Raw genomic sequence first — 15,996 nt, 5'->3', positions numbered from 1 at the left:
CTCTCTTGCTAAATATAATGGCTATCAATAGGCACAATTTGGAGAGGGTGGTAGTTTGCAGATCAAATGCCTGCCCAGTATTCAGGGCTAGAATGTAGTTAATTACACATCTCTGCTTTCGATGAAATTAGCATGGCCGTGTGCCACAGTAAATTGCATGGATACATCACAGTGACCCATCCAACGTTGTGTTGCCCCGATCATAAACCCACACAGCAATGAGGTGCAAGATAAAGCAGACTTTTAGTTGAACAGAGACACTCCCCAAAGGGAACACCTCTTCTGCAAGTGATTGCGGTGGGCAAAGATCCCCTGTGCGTCAGTGCGGTAAGAGAGGGTCTTGCTGAAGCTTCAACTCAGATCCATCTGCTCTTCCTGCAGGTTGTGTATTTCACTGCCACATTCCCTTACTTCATCCTGATCATGCTGCTTATTCGTGGCGTGACCCTGGAGGGGGCCTGGATAGGAATCAAGTTCTACCTCACACCCCAGTTTGATCACCTGCTGTCTTCCAAGGTGAGAAGGGGACAGGGCACTTTTAATATACAGTGGGGTTCAGTTACCTGGATCAGGCTGGGATCCAGTCTTTTGGCGGCTGCTTTCAAGTGAGGATGACAAGCAAAGCAGATCTGTGAAGCAGGGAAATCCCCAAATCTGACCTGCGCGTAAAAGAAAAGTTTCCATTGTATAAAGACGTTTAATGCCACAGTAGGGCAATCTGGTTATTAGTGGCTCTAATTAACACTCTTACGAGCCGACTGGCAGGCAAACAAGATGCAAAGTCATTTTCTGCCTAGGAAAGAAAGCCTAGGAAATCATTTCCAGCCTGATCCCAGCAATCAGGATCTCACCACACAGCATAAAGTAGGGCAAACACAGCAGCAGCATGAATAGCAACTGTTAGGAAGCCCAGACACCCTGCACTTTAAGAGAAGCCCAAGCATGCACGAACAAAGAGGCCAAATGCAGTTCTTCTCCACCATTTGCTTTTGGGTTGGAGGCCAGTGAAGAAGCCCATGGACTGATTCCCTTCTCCCTCCCTTACGGTGATGGCCCATTGGTGGAGCAGCCTAGGGTAATCAATAAGGACTGAATTCCCTCCTCCATGTGGGTACTTCCAGTTCCGATGGGGTCTCCATTTCAGAGCAGGTGGAGAAGTCCAAGCATGGACTCCAAACACCTTCCTAGGGTGGTTCCACCAGGTCAGGGCTGGAGTCCACTGGAGCATTTGATAGTTCTCTGTGAAGCAAGCCCATGGGAGCTGCAACCAACCAGGAGACCCATGTTGGTTGGAATCAGTGTTGGTGATGCAGACTTAGAGTGGAGATATGCTCGTTAAAAGGCGTCAGCATGTCCGTCTGGAGCAGAGGAAATCCTGCCCCAGAAAGCGCTGTCTTCTTGAGAATGGAGCTGAGATTTCCACTCCTTTCTTGCTTGTTTCTCCCTCTCAGGTGTGGATAGAGGCAGCTCTGCAGATCTTCTACTCCCTTGGGGTGGGCTTCGGGGGACTGCTCACTTTCGCGTCTTATAACACCTTCCACCAGAATATTTACAGGTGGGTTTCTAGTCTTCACACAGGAAATGGAGGCGAGCCTCAGGGTGACACTCACAGTGGGGTTCAAACTGGGTCCTTAGAGTTAGGTACAAACTCTCTTCCCAGAATGGAAGCTGCATATCATGGGGCACCAATGGGTAAGCACCAGCTCTCTCTTTAAAGGGAACAGACGGGTCAGGATAAGGTGGATAACAAGAAGGAAGCAGGCAAGAAACAAGCAGGAAGATAGGGACGCATGGAACCTAGTGGCAACCTGTGAGGAGAGACACCCACATCCCCATACACATGAGCAGAGCCAGGCATTGAGCGCTGCTTTCCCCAGCCTGGTTCTGGCCCCAGGCAGACGCTGAGGAACGGGTAGCCTTGTGGAGTGCTGAGAGGGGCGTTTCACCGCCGAGCTGAGCTGAGAGCCAGCTGAATTTACTGCCCCCCACCATTGATTTTCCCTGATATTAGTAATAAAAACCCAAAGCAGGCTGGGAAGTTGCCCAGTGTTGTCTCCACACTTTTAGTTTCTCTGTAAGTCCAGCTCACCACAGGCTCCTGAACGCAGACGCTGGCAAAGAGAATGTCCCCTCTCTAACTGGGGAACACGTCTCAGCTCGGAGCAGACGGCCAGCTTGTGCCCCCAAAGTGGGTCTTTCCCCAGTCAGCAGCTGCCACCTCTCTCTCCTCTGGAAACCATGTGAGCTCTCAGCAGTGCTGTCTCTTCGGGCTCTGATGGGGACACGTTCAGATCAACTGCTGTCTGTTCTGCAGGGATACATTTATCGTCACCCTGGGCAATGCCATCACCAGCATCCTGGCCGGGTTTGCCATCTTCTCCGTCCTGGGCTACATGTCGCAGGAGCTGGGCATCCCTGTTAACCAAGTGGCAAAAGCAGGTCAGACCGAAAAATAGTAATTCCTTCCTTCTTTTCTTGTTGTGTGAGCGGGTACGTGTGTGTGTGTGTGTGAATACAGGCATGTGTGTGGGGATGTATGTAGGCTGGGGTGTGTATGTAGAGGGGGCGGGTTTATAAGTGCTTTATAAGACTCAGGTGTGATCGTTGAAAACAATAATCACCATGAGACTTTGCACGGATAAAGAGCCATTCACTGGAGGAGCTCAAAGCACATCACAAAGGGGGGCGGTGTTACCCTCCATTGGTGGGTGGGGGAAATGGGAACATAGTGGGCCACGCAAGCTGGGCTGAGCAGACATTAGAACCCAGGTCTTCCTTCTCCCCATCCACGAGTCCAGCCTAAGCTCCCGCTGAGTTGCTATTTCCTGGAGATGGTTTGGGGATCAGAAGCAGCTGCCTTCATTACGTGCACAAATGGGCACTCCCCGGGGCAAAACGGGGAAGCGGGCGCCTAAGTGTCCAGCCGCGAATTCAGGATTTGGGAGCCTGAAATCAGCATTTAATGGTGGCTGTTTCCCGGTTGTTTTTCTTTCTCCCCCTCCCAGCACAGGCAGAAGGCCCCAGAGCAGTGCCTCTGGTGCAGTCATCAGGCCCTTATCCTTTCCCATGTGCAGGGAGCCATCGCTCCTTCCCTTGCAATGAGTCCGGGCTGCTGCCCAAGTGTCAGACGGTCTGGTAGGACGGTAACAAAGGGATCTAGGTTGATAAACCAGCCGGAGCCAACTCAGGGAGCCCCAGGGAGGAATCTGGGCTCAGGTGGGACATGCGTCTCCTTGGACACCTGTGAAACCAGAGGAGCCATACACTGAAACAAAACCACAGCAGGTGTCAGAGAACGCAAGGAACGCCCAGAGGAAGAGAAGGGCGGTTTGGTGGTGTGATACCAGCTCCTCATTCTGCCATGCAAGAGAGATGGCTTGGGAGCCCCTGGGACTCTCCTTGCCTAGCGTGGTGGGGACCAGGTCCTGCCCAGAGGCCACGGGTGGAGGAGGGGATGGTGTTACTTACAGAGGGGAGGCTCTGACACATGGAAGGATGAAGCAGGACACACAGAGCCTAAGCACGCAGCTGTGGGCATTAGCCTACCTCTCCAAAACCAGGCCAGAGCAAAGGCTGAATAAAGGGACAGAGAAAAGGCTGAATAAAGCCATACTGCTCCGTAAGCCAGCGCGGCCTGTTGTAGCAATGGCAGCTTGATACAGACGAGTGGGTTTGGGGAGAGTGGGGCATTCATCATGCTCAGCTGTCTCGTTCAGGGCCTTGGCGGGTCGATAACGAACTAGGCAGGGCAGAGAGTCGCGCTCTAGTGGCTTCTGGAGACTGTGATCCCTCAGCTTCCCTCTCAAAGGGCTAACGTCCATTTCCGCACTGGCCCCCTCCCAGCGGTTGGAGGCCTACGTTCTTGCAGTGAGTGGGGAGAACTGAGGTACTGGGGACCTCCTCCATCCGCAGCCCATGCTACTGCAATTCCTCCAGCTGGGAGCTCCCGCCAGCCAGTGCGTCCCTATAGGGCCTCCTACTGGGAGGCTGGTGAAGCCATGAGCAACTTAGCAGCACCCCCTTGTGTAGCCTCCCCTACAGTGCCCCCTCCTGGGGAGACGTTGCCACCACAGCCAGGGCATCCCCCAGGCTGCGGGGAACGTACAATTGTGTAGAAAACCTGGGCCGTGGGTGATAGGGGGAGACCTCCCAGGCAGGAGGGAGGGGACGAGGTGCCCGCTGTTGGGGGCTCTACTTGCCTGCCATGCACTAGGCGACACTCTTGCTGATCAAGAAAAGGCAATCGTTATCTTTTATCTAAAAAAAATAGCATTAAAAAGCCTGGATTCCTGCCCCTTCCCACGGTGCTGGCCCCTGCCTGCTTCTGCTCGATCCCATGCAGGGGAACACCTCCTGCCTGCTCTTGTAGGACACCTCTCCGTCCTGTCCCAGCGCTGCCATCCCCTGCCTGGGCTGGCACACTCCCTCCGCCTGCCCAGCGGTAACAGCTGTGCCTGATGTGGACAATCCCATTCACTGTCCCATCCTCTGCCTGTCCCCTAGGTCCCGGCTTGGCTTTCGTGGTGTACCCCCAGGCCATGACGATGCTTCCTCTTTCTCCACTCTGGTCTTTCCTTTTCTTCTTCATGCTGCTGACCCTGGGCCTGGACAGCCAGGTAAGGACACAACATGTCGACCCAAGTACTTTAACCCCCCCCCAGCACACAGCCCACTGGCTTAGGGTGGCTTGTTTTCCCTTATGTGCAGTTTGCCTTCATGGAGACCATTGTTACCGCAGTGACCGATGAGTTTCCTTATTACCTGCGGCCCAAGAAGGCTTTTTTCTCGGCCATCATCTGTATCGCCATGTACCTGATGGGGCTCATTCTCACGACAGAGGTAGGCAATCTGTCCCACGGGCCGGCTTGTCAGAGTCGACTTTGGCTGGCGTTTGAGTGCTCATTTAGTTGAGGATTTACATGGGGACGTTTGTCAGATCCATGATCATTTGTGACTATGACTGAGTGGGAGGGGGCTCGGGAAGAGAAATGGATGGAGTGTCCCACCAGATAGGGCCATGGGAGTGGAGAGGCTAGGTGATATCAGAGCAAAGTGAATCATTCGCAGGAAATAATTTATCCAATCAGCAGAGCCCATGTTTATTAACATTTCGCTGTGAGTGTTCCATACTTGAGATTCAAAATCCAAGCTGCAGTTGATCTAATATGCGGTGTGGCATTATTTCTGTCCCCTGATTGGACAAGCATGCAAACAGGATGGTTACACTGGCATTCGCTTCCCATGAATATTCAGGCCCCTAAAACTCAGCCTCCCAAATGTGACCAGGAAAGGGGCTCAAGAGAATTCATCCCGAAAGGCCAGGGAACAGGGGTGGGATCTTGTTGACCAGCTCTGGCGATAACGGCTCCTTCACTGAGGGTCTGGCTGCTTGTGATTCTCTCTCTCCAGGGCGGGATGTACTGGCTAGTCCTGCTGGATGACTACAGTGCTGGGTTTGGACTCATGGTGGTGGTGATTACAACCTGCCTGGTGGTGACACGTGTCTATGGTAAGGGGAACTGGCCTCCATGGACTCTCCTGAGCAGGGCATGTGGTGAAACATCTAGAGGTTCCTGCAAAAGCTTGTGAAGCAACAAGGACATGGAAGCGAGAGCTGGGGAGGAGAAACTCGTTGATTCAGTGGGTGTCTGAACTGGAGCAGGAGGTGTCGTTTCCATCTTGTGCAGATGAACCCCATGGCAGAGGGCTAGACACCTCAGCTCCAGGCTCTGCTGCTTCCCAGGTGTCGATGCGGCTGGATGCAAGTTCCAGATCAAGCCAGAGACATTTGTGTCACAATGGTAGCGGATAGCTAAGTTTAACCCCTTCCTTGCTCTCCTAGCAGAGCTGAGAAAGTCATATGAGACAGAAGGAGACAACCCAGCCGTTGTTCTGCTGGCTCTCTCGGCCCCCGTGGCTGACACAGCGCAATCCCTGAGCTCACACCACAGGTGGGGGCCTCTATGGAGCCAGGGGATTTGCCAAGAGACCCTGCAGCTAGAGTTGCTGGCTGATTTCTGATGCCATCTCCTCCTCCTTTCTCTAGGCATGAAGCGGTTCTGCCGGGATATTCACATGATGCTGGGCTTCCAACCAGGGCTGTACTTTAAAGCCTGCTGGATGTTCCTGTCCCCGGCAATGATGATGGTAACTGGTGTGACCCTGCTGACGTTTGCTGAGCTTCCCTTACACTGCCCTGCCCCATTGTCATGGTCTCAGCACCATTTGGATTAGTCCCGCTGGGACAAAATCTTTCCCAAGTCACCTGGCTCCCCCTCTCAGCCAGCAGCATGGAATGGTCCTTGCACCCTCGTATCAGCATGGGCCTCCAACCTGCATTGTCTTGGTGGGGTCTATGTAGCCCCTTCCCATTCCAGCCTGGGGAACCCAGGTTCCTGGGGGCAGCAGAGGAGGGAATCACTATGTTCTAGGGCTGGGCTTGGGTGTGAAACCTTCAGAGGATTTTGGATGCCGGCCTGCGATGGTCCTCGGGGTAGCTAGGTCTGGGAGTCACCTTGTTACCCCCCTGCTGCCAGCATGAGAGAGTCTTGCTTGTGCTTCACTGGGTGTCTGCTCCCTAACATCTCCAGCCTGTTAGCCATCCAGGCGCTCTGCTCTGGGCTGTGCCAGCCCTAGCTTTGCCTTGCAGGTTAACATTAGGTGCGCCCCAGCTCCCGAGCCCCTTTGAAGCGTTTCCCCATAGCGTTCAGCCCCTTCTTCACTGAACACTCCCAGAAACACCAGGTCTGCCATCCCCAAAGGAACAGTGTCCACACCAGCGTGTATGAGTCAACTCAGGCCCAGTACTTCGCTTCACACCACTGCACTGAGATACATTGATAGTGAAAACAGCAATGCATTTACTATCAAAGCGCCAAGATTCAAGTGATCGTGAGTCAGGAAACTGGAAACAAAATCATTGCCCGTTTTCTAGAGACTAACCTCAACTATCAGCTTAGCCTCCTGTCTAAGAAATGTTATCTCACCCAAAGCCTTTTGCAACATCTTCAGCCCAGCTAGGCTGTGATCCTGATTTCATGAATGTAATAGCACTGCCTGTTTACTTCCTAGGGGCAGGATAAAGGGGTGTCTTCTTTGACTTCTACTTACATCCCCAGAGTTTGTTGTCTATCCTCAGAGACAGGATAACCCTCGTGGCTTGTGTTTCCTGTGTGCTGCTCTTCTATTGACATCACACCTCTTCAATAATTTTGTATGTAAAGGGGCATCCATTGTGTTAGCTACAATGTTTCATTCACATCCAACAGAGATCAGACCTGCAGACATATCTCCACAACACACCAGTCAAGATCCATGGGTCCCCACATACATCATATGTTGTGATAGGCATATCTCATCCAGCCCATAAATGCCCCAGCAACTACGTAGGGGAAACCAGTCATTGCTATGCACTTGAATGAACTCACACAGGAAAATGATAAAAGACAAAACCACCATATTGCCTGTGGGTGAACACTTTTCACACAGCGATCACTCTCTCTCTGACCTCTCAGTCCTCATCCTCCAAAGAAAACTGCCCAACACTTCCAAAATACGAGCCTGGGAGCTTAAATTCACAACTCTGCTGGACACTACAAGTCATGGGCTGAAGAGAGACACTGGATTTGTGGTTTATTACAACAATCTGCAACCCACTAGTCACCTCCTCTTCCCTGATTTTTGTCCTGTGACTGCAGAGGTGTTAATGGGCCACTTCACCTTGAATGGGCCCTTAGAATATGTGCTAACTATTTATGCTAAACTCTGTTTGACTTAAGCAACAAAGAGTCCTGGGGCACCTTATAGACTAACAGTTGTATTGGAGCATAAGCTTTCGTGGGTCTGACGAAGTGGGTATTCACCCACGAGAGCTTATGCTCCAATACATCTGTTAGTCTATAAGGTGTCACAGGACTCTTTGTTGCTTTTTACAGATCCAGACTAACACGGCGACCCCTCTGTTTGACTTGTATTTAGTTGTGACACCCTGAGTACTTTCCCCAGACCTGAAGAAGAGCTCTGTGTAGCTTGAAAGCTTGTCTCTCTCACCAGTAGAAGTTGGTCCAATAAAAGATATTACCTCACCCACCTTGCCTAGCCAACAGAGGGACAGGTGAATAAACCCCTCGTCTGGCAAAAAACCTGGTTCTCCACCTCTGCTGTGATACAAACTAAGAACATATTGGCCATGTTGTGTGTACACATAACTCCTTGCATTGCATCTGTACATTCAGTTCACAAAGAGATTAGTGACCGGTGTGACCCTGGCTTCCATTTGAGAGACGTTGGTGAACCAGAATGTGCATCCCAGAATCAGGTCATTCCTGTAACCCCCTGGCCAGCTGGCACTGAGGGGTTCTTGGGTCACACAGCCCCAAGAAGGACTCATCCCTTTGACTCTCTCCCTGTGTTGCAGGCCCTGCTAGTGTACAATATAGTCAAGTACCAGCCCTCAGAGTATGGGAGTTATCGTTTCCCATACTGGGCCGAGGTCCTGGGCATCCTGATGGGGCTGTTCTCCTGCCTGATGATCCCCGCAGGGATGGTGGTCGCGGTGCTCAGAGAAGAAGGGACGCTGTGGGAGGTAAGTGGCAGATGGATGTGGGTGGCAGCCTGTAAAAAGGGAGGGGACTCTACCCCTCCAGGGCGTCTCTTCCCTTGGCTGCATTCCCCAGCTCTCCCCACTGCTAGATACTGTTTTTCTGTGTCATGAAATGTTGGTCTTTGGTTCCAGCTGAGTAAAAGACAACCCCCTTCCTGCTCATTTTGGAGTCTTCGTTCTAGCCATAGGTCAAAAGGGGGCCGGCTCCTGGAGCTGTCCCCAGGTGAGGGCTGAGAATTGAGCATCATATCAGAGTGGGCTACCTCACGGCCTGCCCAACATGCAGCTTTTCACTGCCGCCTGTCTAGGGCAATCCTTCCGCTCTCCAGGCTCACCGCGGCTGGGGCCGGGTCTGTTAGCTCCCCAGCAGCTCTGCATGGTCAGGAGTTGAGGGCCCCAGCATGCCTAGATTGTCTAACCTTTGCAGAATGGATTTAATGCATCTACCTCAGCAAGGGCAAAGGCCTCACCTCAGAAGCACGGGTTCTCATCCCACCCTCCCTGTCCACGAATCCCGGGAATTGGTGTAGAGGGCAGCATATTCCCGTGTATTTACAATGGTGTGTGGCACCCTCTAGTGGTTTGCAGGGGACATCACAAAGTCATGTGTATTTCAGATGCAGAACTGGAATGATAATCCAGAGAAACAGGCCCCGCCTCACTTCTTTGCCAGGCCGTATGGCAACACATCGTGATATCACCATTCGTGGCTCACACATGGATGGGGCCTGTGCACAGATTCCGAATGCAGCCCACGTGCAGGGAGGGGGCATGGATGCACCGGAGCGAGCCCCTATTTTGCATGTAGGCAGCGTATCTGGGGAGAGCTGTATGTGGGTTCCTGGTGCATGCTGCACAGCAGACAGCAGGCAACAGACCCGTGTGTGTTTTCACCTCCATAAGGGAAGTGCCCAGCAGCTCTAGGCGTGTTTTGTGACATTAATATCGTGGGCTAGGCAATTCAAACAGTGTAAATCAGTGGATTTGCCTAGGGTGACCAGACAGCAAGTGTAAAAAAGCGGGACTGGGGTGGGGGATAATAGGTGCCTATATAAGAAAAAGCCTCCAAAATCGGGACATCTGGTCACCCTAGATTTGCCTCAGGAAAGTGAAGTTCTGATGGCAGAAGCTACAGCCAGGTATAAAGAGGTGGTACAGATTTCCATATACAGCTCTCTCAAGCCTCTCTGTTCCCTGAGTTACAGAATCATAGAAACGTAGGGCTAGAAGGGACCTCAAGAGATCTAGTCCATCCCTCTGGGATGAGGCAGGGCCAAGTAAACCCAGATCATCCTTGACAAGCGTTGGTCCAGCCTGTCCTTAAAAACTTCTGATGGTGGAGATTCCACAACCTCCCTGGGTAACCTGTTCCAGGACTCCACTGTCCTCGTAACTAGAAAGTTTTTCCTAATATCTAACCTAAATCTCCCTTGCTGCAAACTAAGCCGGTTACTTATTGTTCTACCCTTGGTGGACATAAAGAACAATTGATCATTGTCCTCTACAGAGCAACCATTTATATATGTGAAGAGCGTTACATGCCCCCGCAGCCTTCTCTTCTCAAGATTAAACACCCTCAACTCTTTCAACCTTTCCTCATACATCAGGGTTTTCTAAACGTCTTATTTTTGTTGCTCTCCTCTGGACTCGCTCCAATTTTTCCACATCTTTTTTCAAGCGTGGTACCCAAAACTGGATGCAGTCTTACATAGGACACTGCTGTTAATACAGCCCTGAGGGACATTTGCCTTTTTTGCCACCGCATTATACAGTTGACGTATTCAATTTGTGACCCACCAGAAGCCCAGATCCTTTTCAGCAGCACTGCTGCCCAGCCAGCTAGTCCCCATGTTGGAGCTGTGCATTTGATTTTTCCTTCCTGAGTGAGGTACTTCGCCCTTGTCTTTATCGTCATATAGTGACGAACAACAAAAGGGGAAGAAACAGAAACAATAAATGCCTTTAACTCGGTCAGATGTGGGACTCCCCTACAACTGTCCAAATGCTGAGCCTTAATGGGTCCATGCTTAAGGCTCCGCAGTGTCAGACAATCATTACCCATTGTGGCTCACTGTTGCCCCCAAAGCAACCTCTATGGGCAACAACCGAGCACCTGTTCCTACCGAGGGCCATGGCTGTGTTTGGGATGGGCTCAGGTAGCCAGGTTTGGCAGTACCTGGGGTCAGTCTGAACAGCTGTTTCTGGCTGATGCTCTGAAGTTTCGGCTATTCCTGGGTACATTTTGCTGCATTCTCCTTCCCTGTTGACAGGAACTCCATTCATGTTGTAGATAACAACACCAAGCCATAGCAACGGCCTTTCTGACTCTGTTAACACACTCCAGAAGCCCACACCCTTCCTGCCTGCCCAGAAGCAGAGACGAGTGGCTCTGGGCGACAGACAAACACCCCCTAGGGAGTAGGATTAGAGCTCAGTTCACTTGTGCCCTGTGCCAGTGTGGAACCCAGCCAGGCTCTCAGAGACCCTGTTGCAAAGAGAGGCAGACCCCTGCTCCCCTGAGGTCAAATGACCAAGCTCACTCCCAAAATAGCACCATGTAAATATCCTGGGCAGGTCTGATTCCGTCAGTGAATTTCCTCATTCCCTGACGGGAGAAAAACACACAACTGAGAGCTCCAGTGGCAAAGCTACACCCGGATCCAGGCTTCTCTACAGCTTTGGCCACAAGGGAGGGATGAATCTGGGTTCTTGCTTTGGCCCAATCTCTAATACAGATTAATAAAATAAAAGGAAACTCCCTACCAGTCCCTACTTACTGCATCGCAGGGCCACAGCCCCTAGGACAAACCATAGCAAATACAGCCACTTAATTCAGCCCTTTCCCCACAGACCATAAACAGCTCCCCTAACTAGCTGGCTAGAACACTGCTGGGGTTTTATACTGAGCTGCCTTCCCATCATGCCGTGGGACAAGGCTATCCCCACCTCTCCACTCCTTAATGGAAGGGTGGTTCAGCCAATCCCTGCCCTCTGTGCCTGAGTGGCCCCTCCTCTTCTTGTGCAAGCAGAGGCTTCTGCTGGTGGCTTGCAGCTGTGAGCTGGTGATTACTCATGAAAGCAATGGCAGTTCTGGCAGGTGGGGGTGGTGATTTTCCTGCATTAGGCTGGTGTCCTATGAGCCCTGCTGCTCTCATCACACAGATGTGAGGATAATAGTGGGAAGCTGCTTCTCAGGGTGAAGCCCCTCCCCCTCCTTACACCCCCCCCAGCCAGTGCTGCCTCCCCCAAAGCCTTTCATCCTGCTGATTAGTCCTCAGGGGCATCAGGCCATGACCTGACAGGAAGAGCACAGACCCCTGAGCTGCCCAGCTGAGCAGCTCTTTGAGGGGCAGGTCTGGGGGGCGGGAGCTCCCTTCTGGCCACTGCTGCAGGACTTGGGCAGACAGGAGAGTGCCTTTACCCCTGAGAACCAACGAGCAGTGAGCAAAGTGTCCGATGGCATGATCCAAACACACAGCGGCCCCAGGCAGCAGAGACGGTCTGGTGCCCCATGTGATTACAGTGCCCCCCTGTGGGCTGGCTAGAGATGTCTGGTGCCCCGTGTGATTACAGCGCCCCCNCCCCCCCCGGGGGCTGGCTAGAGATGGTCTGGTGCCCCATGTGATTACAGCACCCCCCCTGTGGGCTGGCTAGAGATGGTCTGGTGCCCCATGTGATTACAGCACCCTCCCCAGGGGCTGGCTAGAGATGTCTGGTGCCCCCTGTGATTACAGACCCCGTTGGTTCTGATGCCCTGACAGTAGCTGTGGAGTGAGTCTAGCCCAAAGCAGTGGGTGGTGGGGCATTGTATGAAGAGCTCACCTGGTGATCTGTCACCATTGCTGAGCCTTAGTGGGTGATTCTCTAACATCCCTGTTCATCTCCTGATTCCACCCACAGAGAATCCAGCAAGCCAGCCGGCCAGCCATGGACTGGGGCCCTTCTCTGGAGGAGAACAGAACCGGCATGTACGTGGCTACCTTGGCTGGCAGCCAGTCCCCCAAACCCTTGATGGTCCACATGAGGAAATACGGGGGAATTACCAGCTACGAGAACACAGCCATCGAGGTGGACAGGGAGATCGAGGAGGAAGAGGAGTCCATGATGTGAGGAGGCCACGAACCCGGTGGGGAGCAGAGAATGGGGCACTGCACCCCTGAACTTGCACAGTTGCACTTAGGCACTTCGGGCCGGTTAACAGGCCTTTCTAAAGGCAGCTGCGAGTTGCTGACCTTCCAGCATCCCACGGGACGCCCTGGCCTCTCCAGGAGAACGCTGCTGAGAATTCCAGTGTTGCTGAGATTTTCGTTCAGTGTGGCAAGCTGTGTAATGAATGTGTGTGTTAGCTCTCCGGTGTCTGGGACCAGCTGCCCGGACCCTACCCTGCTCCAGGCCTGCCCCAGCCTGCCTGGGGGCCCTCCGCCCAGAGTTATGACTCACTGACCCCTGGGTAAAGACTGCGACACGCACCCCCTTTGCACTCCTTTTGCCCCGGCATCAGCGAGCAAGGCAGTGGAGAACAAGGCTAGTAGTTGTTGGTGTTGTTTGTGGTTGCTAATCCTGTTTAACTCCAATGACACACGGACACTGTGGAGAAAGGATGTCTTTGTTAACCTCGCCCTGTCAGTGGACGTGTGTGAGTGCCCGTGCGTCCCACCTCTGGGAAGGGAAGACCAGATTGGCCATTCTTGATAAATGAGCCTAGGGAAAAGAAAGCCCATGTTATAAAACAAACCAACCTGCCCCCTCCCAGGCCTTTCTGTGCACGGCAGAGAAAGGTCAAACCTGGCCCTGGGTCTGTGATAAATCAGTCCTTTGCAGGTTGCTCTTAAGAGGGGCCATTTGCACTCTGGGTGAGTTCAGAACCTCGGGGTGAGGCGATGTCAGGTAAACCCCGCCGTGGACTGCAGCTGGTGATGGGGCAGAGCCTCTGGCTGTGGCTGTCCCTCCCCTATTCCCGCCCAGGGTGGAGCAGAGTAGGGCCCAAGGGGGCGATGGCTAATCTCAGCAGTGCCCTCCAGTCGCACGCCCTGGGAGCAGAGTGCAGGCCCGGGGGGGCCCACTTGTCGTGATCGCCGTGTGTTTTCCATGCGTTTGCAATGCGACGGGATCGGCCCACTCGCCCCTGAGCGAAGGAGGCAGCAGGACCAGCCAGGCGCTCTCCGGCATTGCTGCAGTGCTTGTGCTGGGCTGACTACCCCGTGAATTATGAATGAGGAGCTATTGGAAGTGTTACTAAAATAACTTCACAGAAAGGAATGGAAAAAACCTCTCTGCATGGGATCTTTGCGAGATCCCTCTCGCTGGGCACAGAGACCCCCATGCTGAGGGGCTGCCTCCGCTCCAGAGTCTTCTCCAGGCAGGGCCAGAAATCCAGTCCCACTTCTTCTCCTCCAGTACCAGAGTCCACTCAAGGTGGGCACAGATCACCTCCCCTTGTAGTCCTGGTTATTGACGTTTTTTGGGGGGTGCCCCTTATCTCACATGGCAATAGGAAAACCCTGGCCTGGCAATCAGTGCTTGCATGACATGGAGTATAGCTCCAGGAATGTCCTGACTTGTCAAAGTCTCCAGGAAGTCCTCTCCCCATATGGCCTCTTACAATTCCTAAAGTAGGGTGCCCAGATAGCAAGTGTGAAAAATCGGGACGGGGTGGGGGGAATAGGCGCCTATATAAAACAAAGCCCCGAATATCAGGACTGTCCATATAAAATCAAGTCTTCTGCTCACCCTATGCTACACGCAGCTCTCCACACCTTCCTCCCTCAGCAGTCTGAGGGTATGGCTACCCTGTGCGCTGTGAGTGCATCTACACAGCAAAAATCAATCCATCAATCTGTGGCAGCGAGTCTCAGAGCTCGATCAACTGACTTGGGCTTGCGGGGCTCAAAAGAGCAGTGCAGACATTCAGACTCCGGCTGAAACCCGGGATATGAGACCCTCCCCTGTTGCCAGGTTTCACAGCCCGGGTTCCAGCCCAAGCCCGAGCATCTACACTGCTATGTTTAGCCCACAGCGTGAACCCTGCATCAATTGACCTAGGCTCTTTGCTGTGTAGACGTAATCTACGCCTGGGCTCTGAATCAGGTTTGAGCCCAAGTCCCACTTCTGTCCACATACAAATCAGTCTGTCCTGGGGCCTGGGACCCTGCTAGGGGAGTGGGTCAGAGCCTGCGATCTGCTGTGACGTGGGTCCAAGCCCTGGCAATTTGCAGTGTGGCTGCAGGTCAAGCCGCAGACCCGAGTCAGAAGGTCTGCGTAGCGCAGCGTGGAAGCGTTTGCACGGCTGAGAGACCCGCGTCCAGCAGCTGTGACCCCAGGTTTTCAATGCAGTGTGGTGGCTCAAGGGCAAGCTCACAGGTCCACAGTGCAGTGCGGGGATGTCTGCACTTCAAGCTGGGGGTGCAATCCCATGTTAGCGCAATCAGAGGCAGTGCGCTAAAAACTGCAGGGTAGCTGCAGTGGCGCGAGCAGCGGGATGGGGTAGCTGCCCCCCCCATATGTGCTGAGGGTCTCCCACTGGATTGTACGTGAGGCTGTTAGGCCTTCCCACTGCTGTGGCTACGCTGCTACTGTTAGCGCAGTAGCGTGAGCAGAGCTGGCGTGGGTACGTCTCTCTTCGCCCAGCGTAGCCACAGCCTCAGGGTTGGAGGCCAGGGCATCAGTGGCTCCTGGCGGCATGATTCCGTGTCCTGTGATTTCCAGTTTTGCCAGCCTGCCCCGCAGGGTCCTGGCAGCCGGTGTGTGTTTGTGCGTCGGTGCGTCAGCAGCTCAGCTCCTGCCGGTGCTGTTGTGCCTGGAGGGTGCAGGGCACCCTCTCTGAAGGAGCAGCATTTCAATACCTAAGCTGCCCCCGTGGTGGTTTGTAGTGTATCCCGTGTTCGCCTACTGTGACGTGTGTTCTCGAGTGTGCGTGTGTCATCGATGTAACATTGCAAACAAATGAAGATTCACCCTTCGGTGAGTGCTGTTTTCACTGCACCCTGGGCTTGAAATGGGCTGGTTACTGACGGCTCCCCAACTCGCTCGCTCTTGCATTAGTAAAGCCCCAGTTGTGTAGTGGCTAGACGCCACCTTGGGGGGGGGGAGAGAAGGGTTATTTCCACTTCGAGCTGAGCCGTGTTTCAGACACAGCATTGAAGGACCAAAACTTCTCCCTTAACCTGAGCTCAAACCAACCTGAACACAGGTTCCAAACCTACTGGTTCATTCCTAGAGGTCACTGAGCCCAATGCATCATCTCCCATAACCACCCAGAGAGCTGCTCCATGGAGGCCCTTGGGCCATTGTTTTTCATATTCATGATCCTCTGCACAGCAAGCTTCTGAGCGGGTACGTCTACACAGGGATAAAAAACCACGACTGGCCCGGCTCAGCTGACGGGCTCGTGGGAC

At 53.2% G+C, this 15,996-nt stretch overlaps 1 protein-coding gene across 3 annotated transcripts in view; it reads left to right on the top strand.

The window, feature by feature from the left end:
- The window catches only part of SLC6A7 (solute carrier family 6 member 7), a 33,077-nt gene extending 17,481 nt beyond the window's left edge, over nt 1–15,596 (top strand). For all 3 annotated transcript variants that reach the window (XM_034780020.1, XM_034780021.1, XM_034780019.1), the window contains 9 exons: nt 382–516; nt 1,452–1,555; nt 2,315–2,439; nt 4,504–4,616; nt 4,708–4,839; nt 5,410–5,509; nt 6,047–6,147; nt 8,417–8,584; nt 12,503–15,596. In XM_034780020.1, coding sequence (XP_034635911.1) covers nt 382–516; nt 1,452–1,555; nt 2,315–2,439; nt 4,504–4,616; nt 4,708–4,839; nt 5,410–5,509; nt 6,047–6,147; nt 8,417–8,584; nt 12,503–12,712 — 1,188 coding nt within the window. In that variant the 3' untranslated portion in view covers nt 12,713–15,596. The remainder of the gene's footprint in view (nt 1–381; nt 517–1,451; nt 1,556–2,314; nt 2,440–4,503; nt 4,617–4,707; nt 4,840–5,409; nt 5,510–6,046; nt 6,148–8,416; nt 8,585–12,502) is intronic.
- The last annotated feature ends 400 nt before the right edge of the window (nt 15,597–15,996 follow it).

The sequence above is a fragment of the Trachemys scripta genome, chromosome 8 (assembly GCF_013100865.1).
Source record: "Trachemys scripta elegans isolate TJP31775 chromosome 8, CAS_Tse_1.0, whole genome shotgun sequence".
NCBI classification, from domain to species: domain Eukaryota; kingdom Metazoa; phylum Chordata; order Testudines; family Emydidae; genus Trachemys; species Trachemys scripta.
The sequence above is the reverse complement of the archived record's forward strand: the minus strand, read 5'-3'. Positions and strand labels throughout refer to the sequence as shown.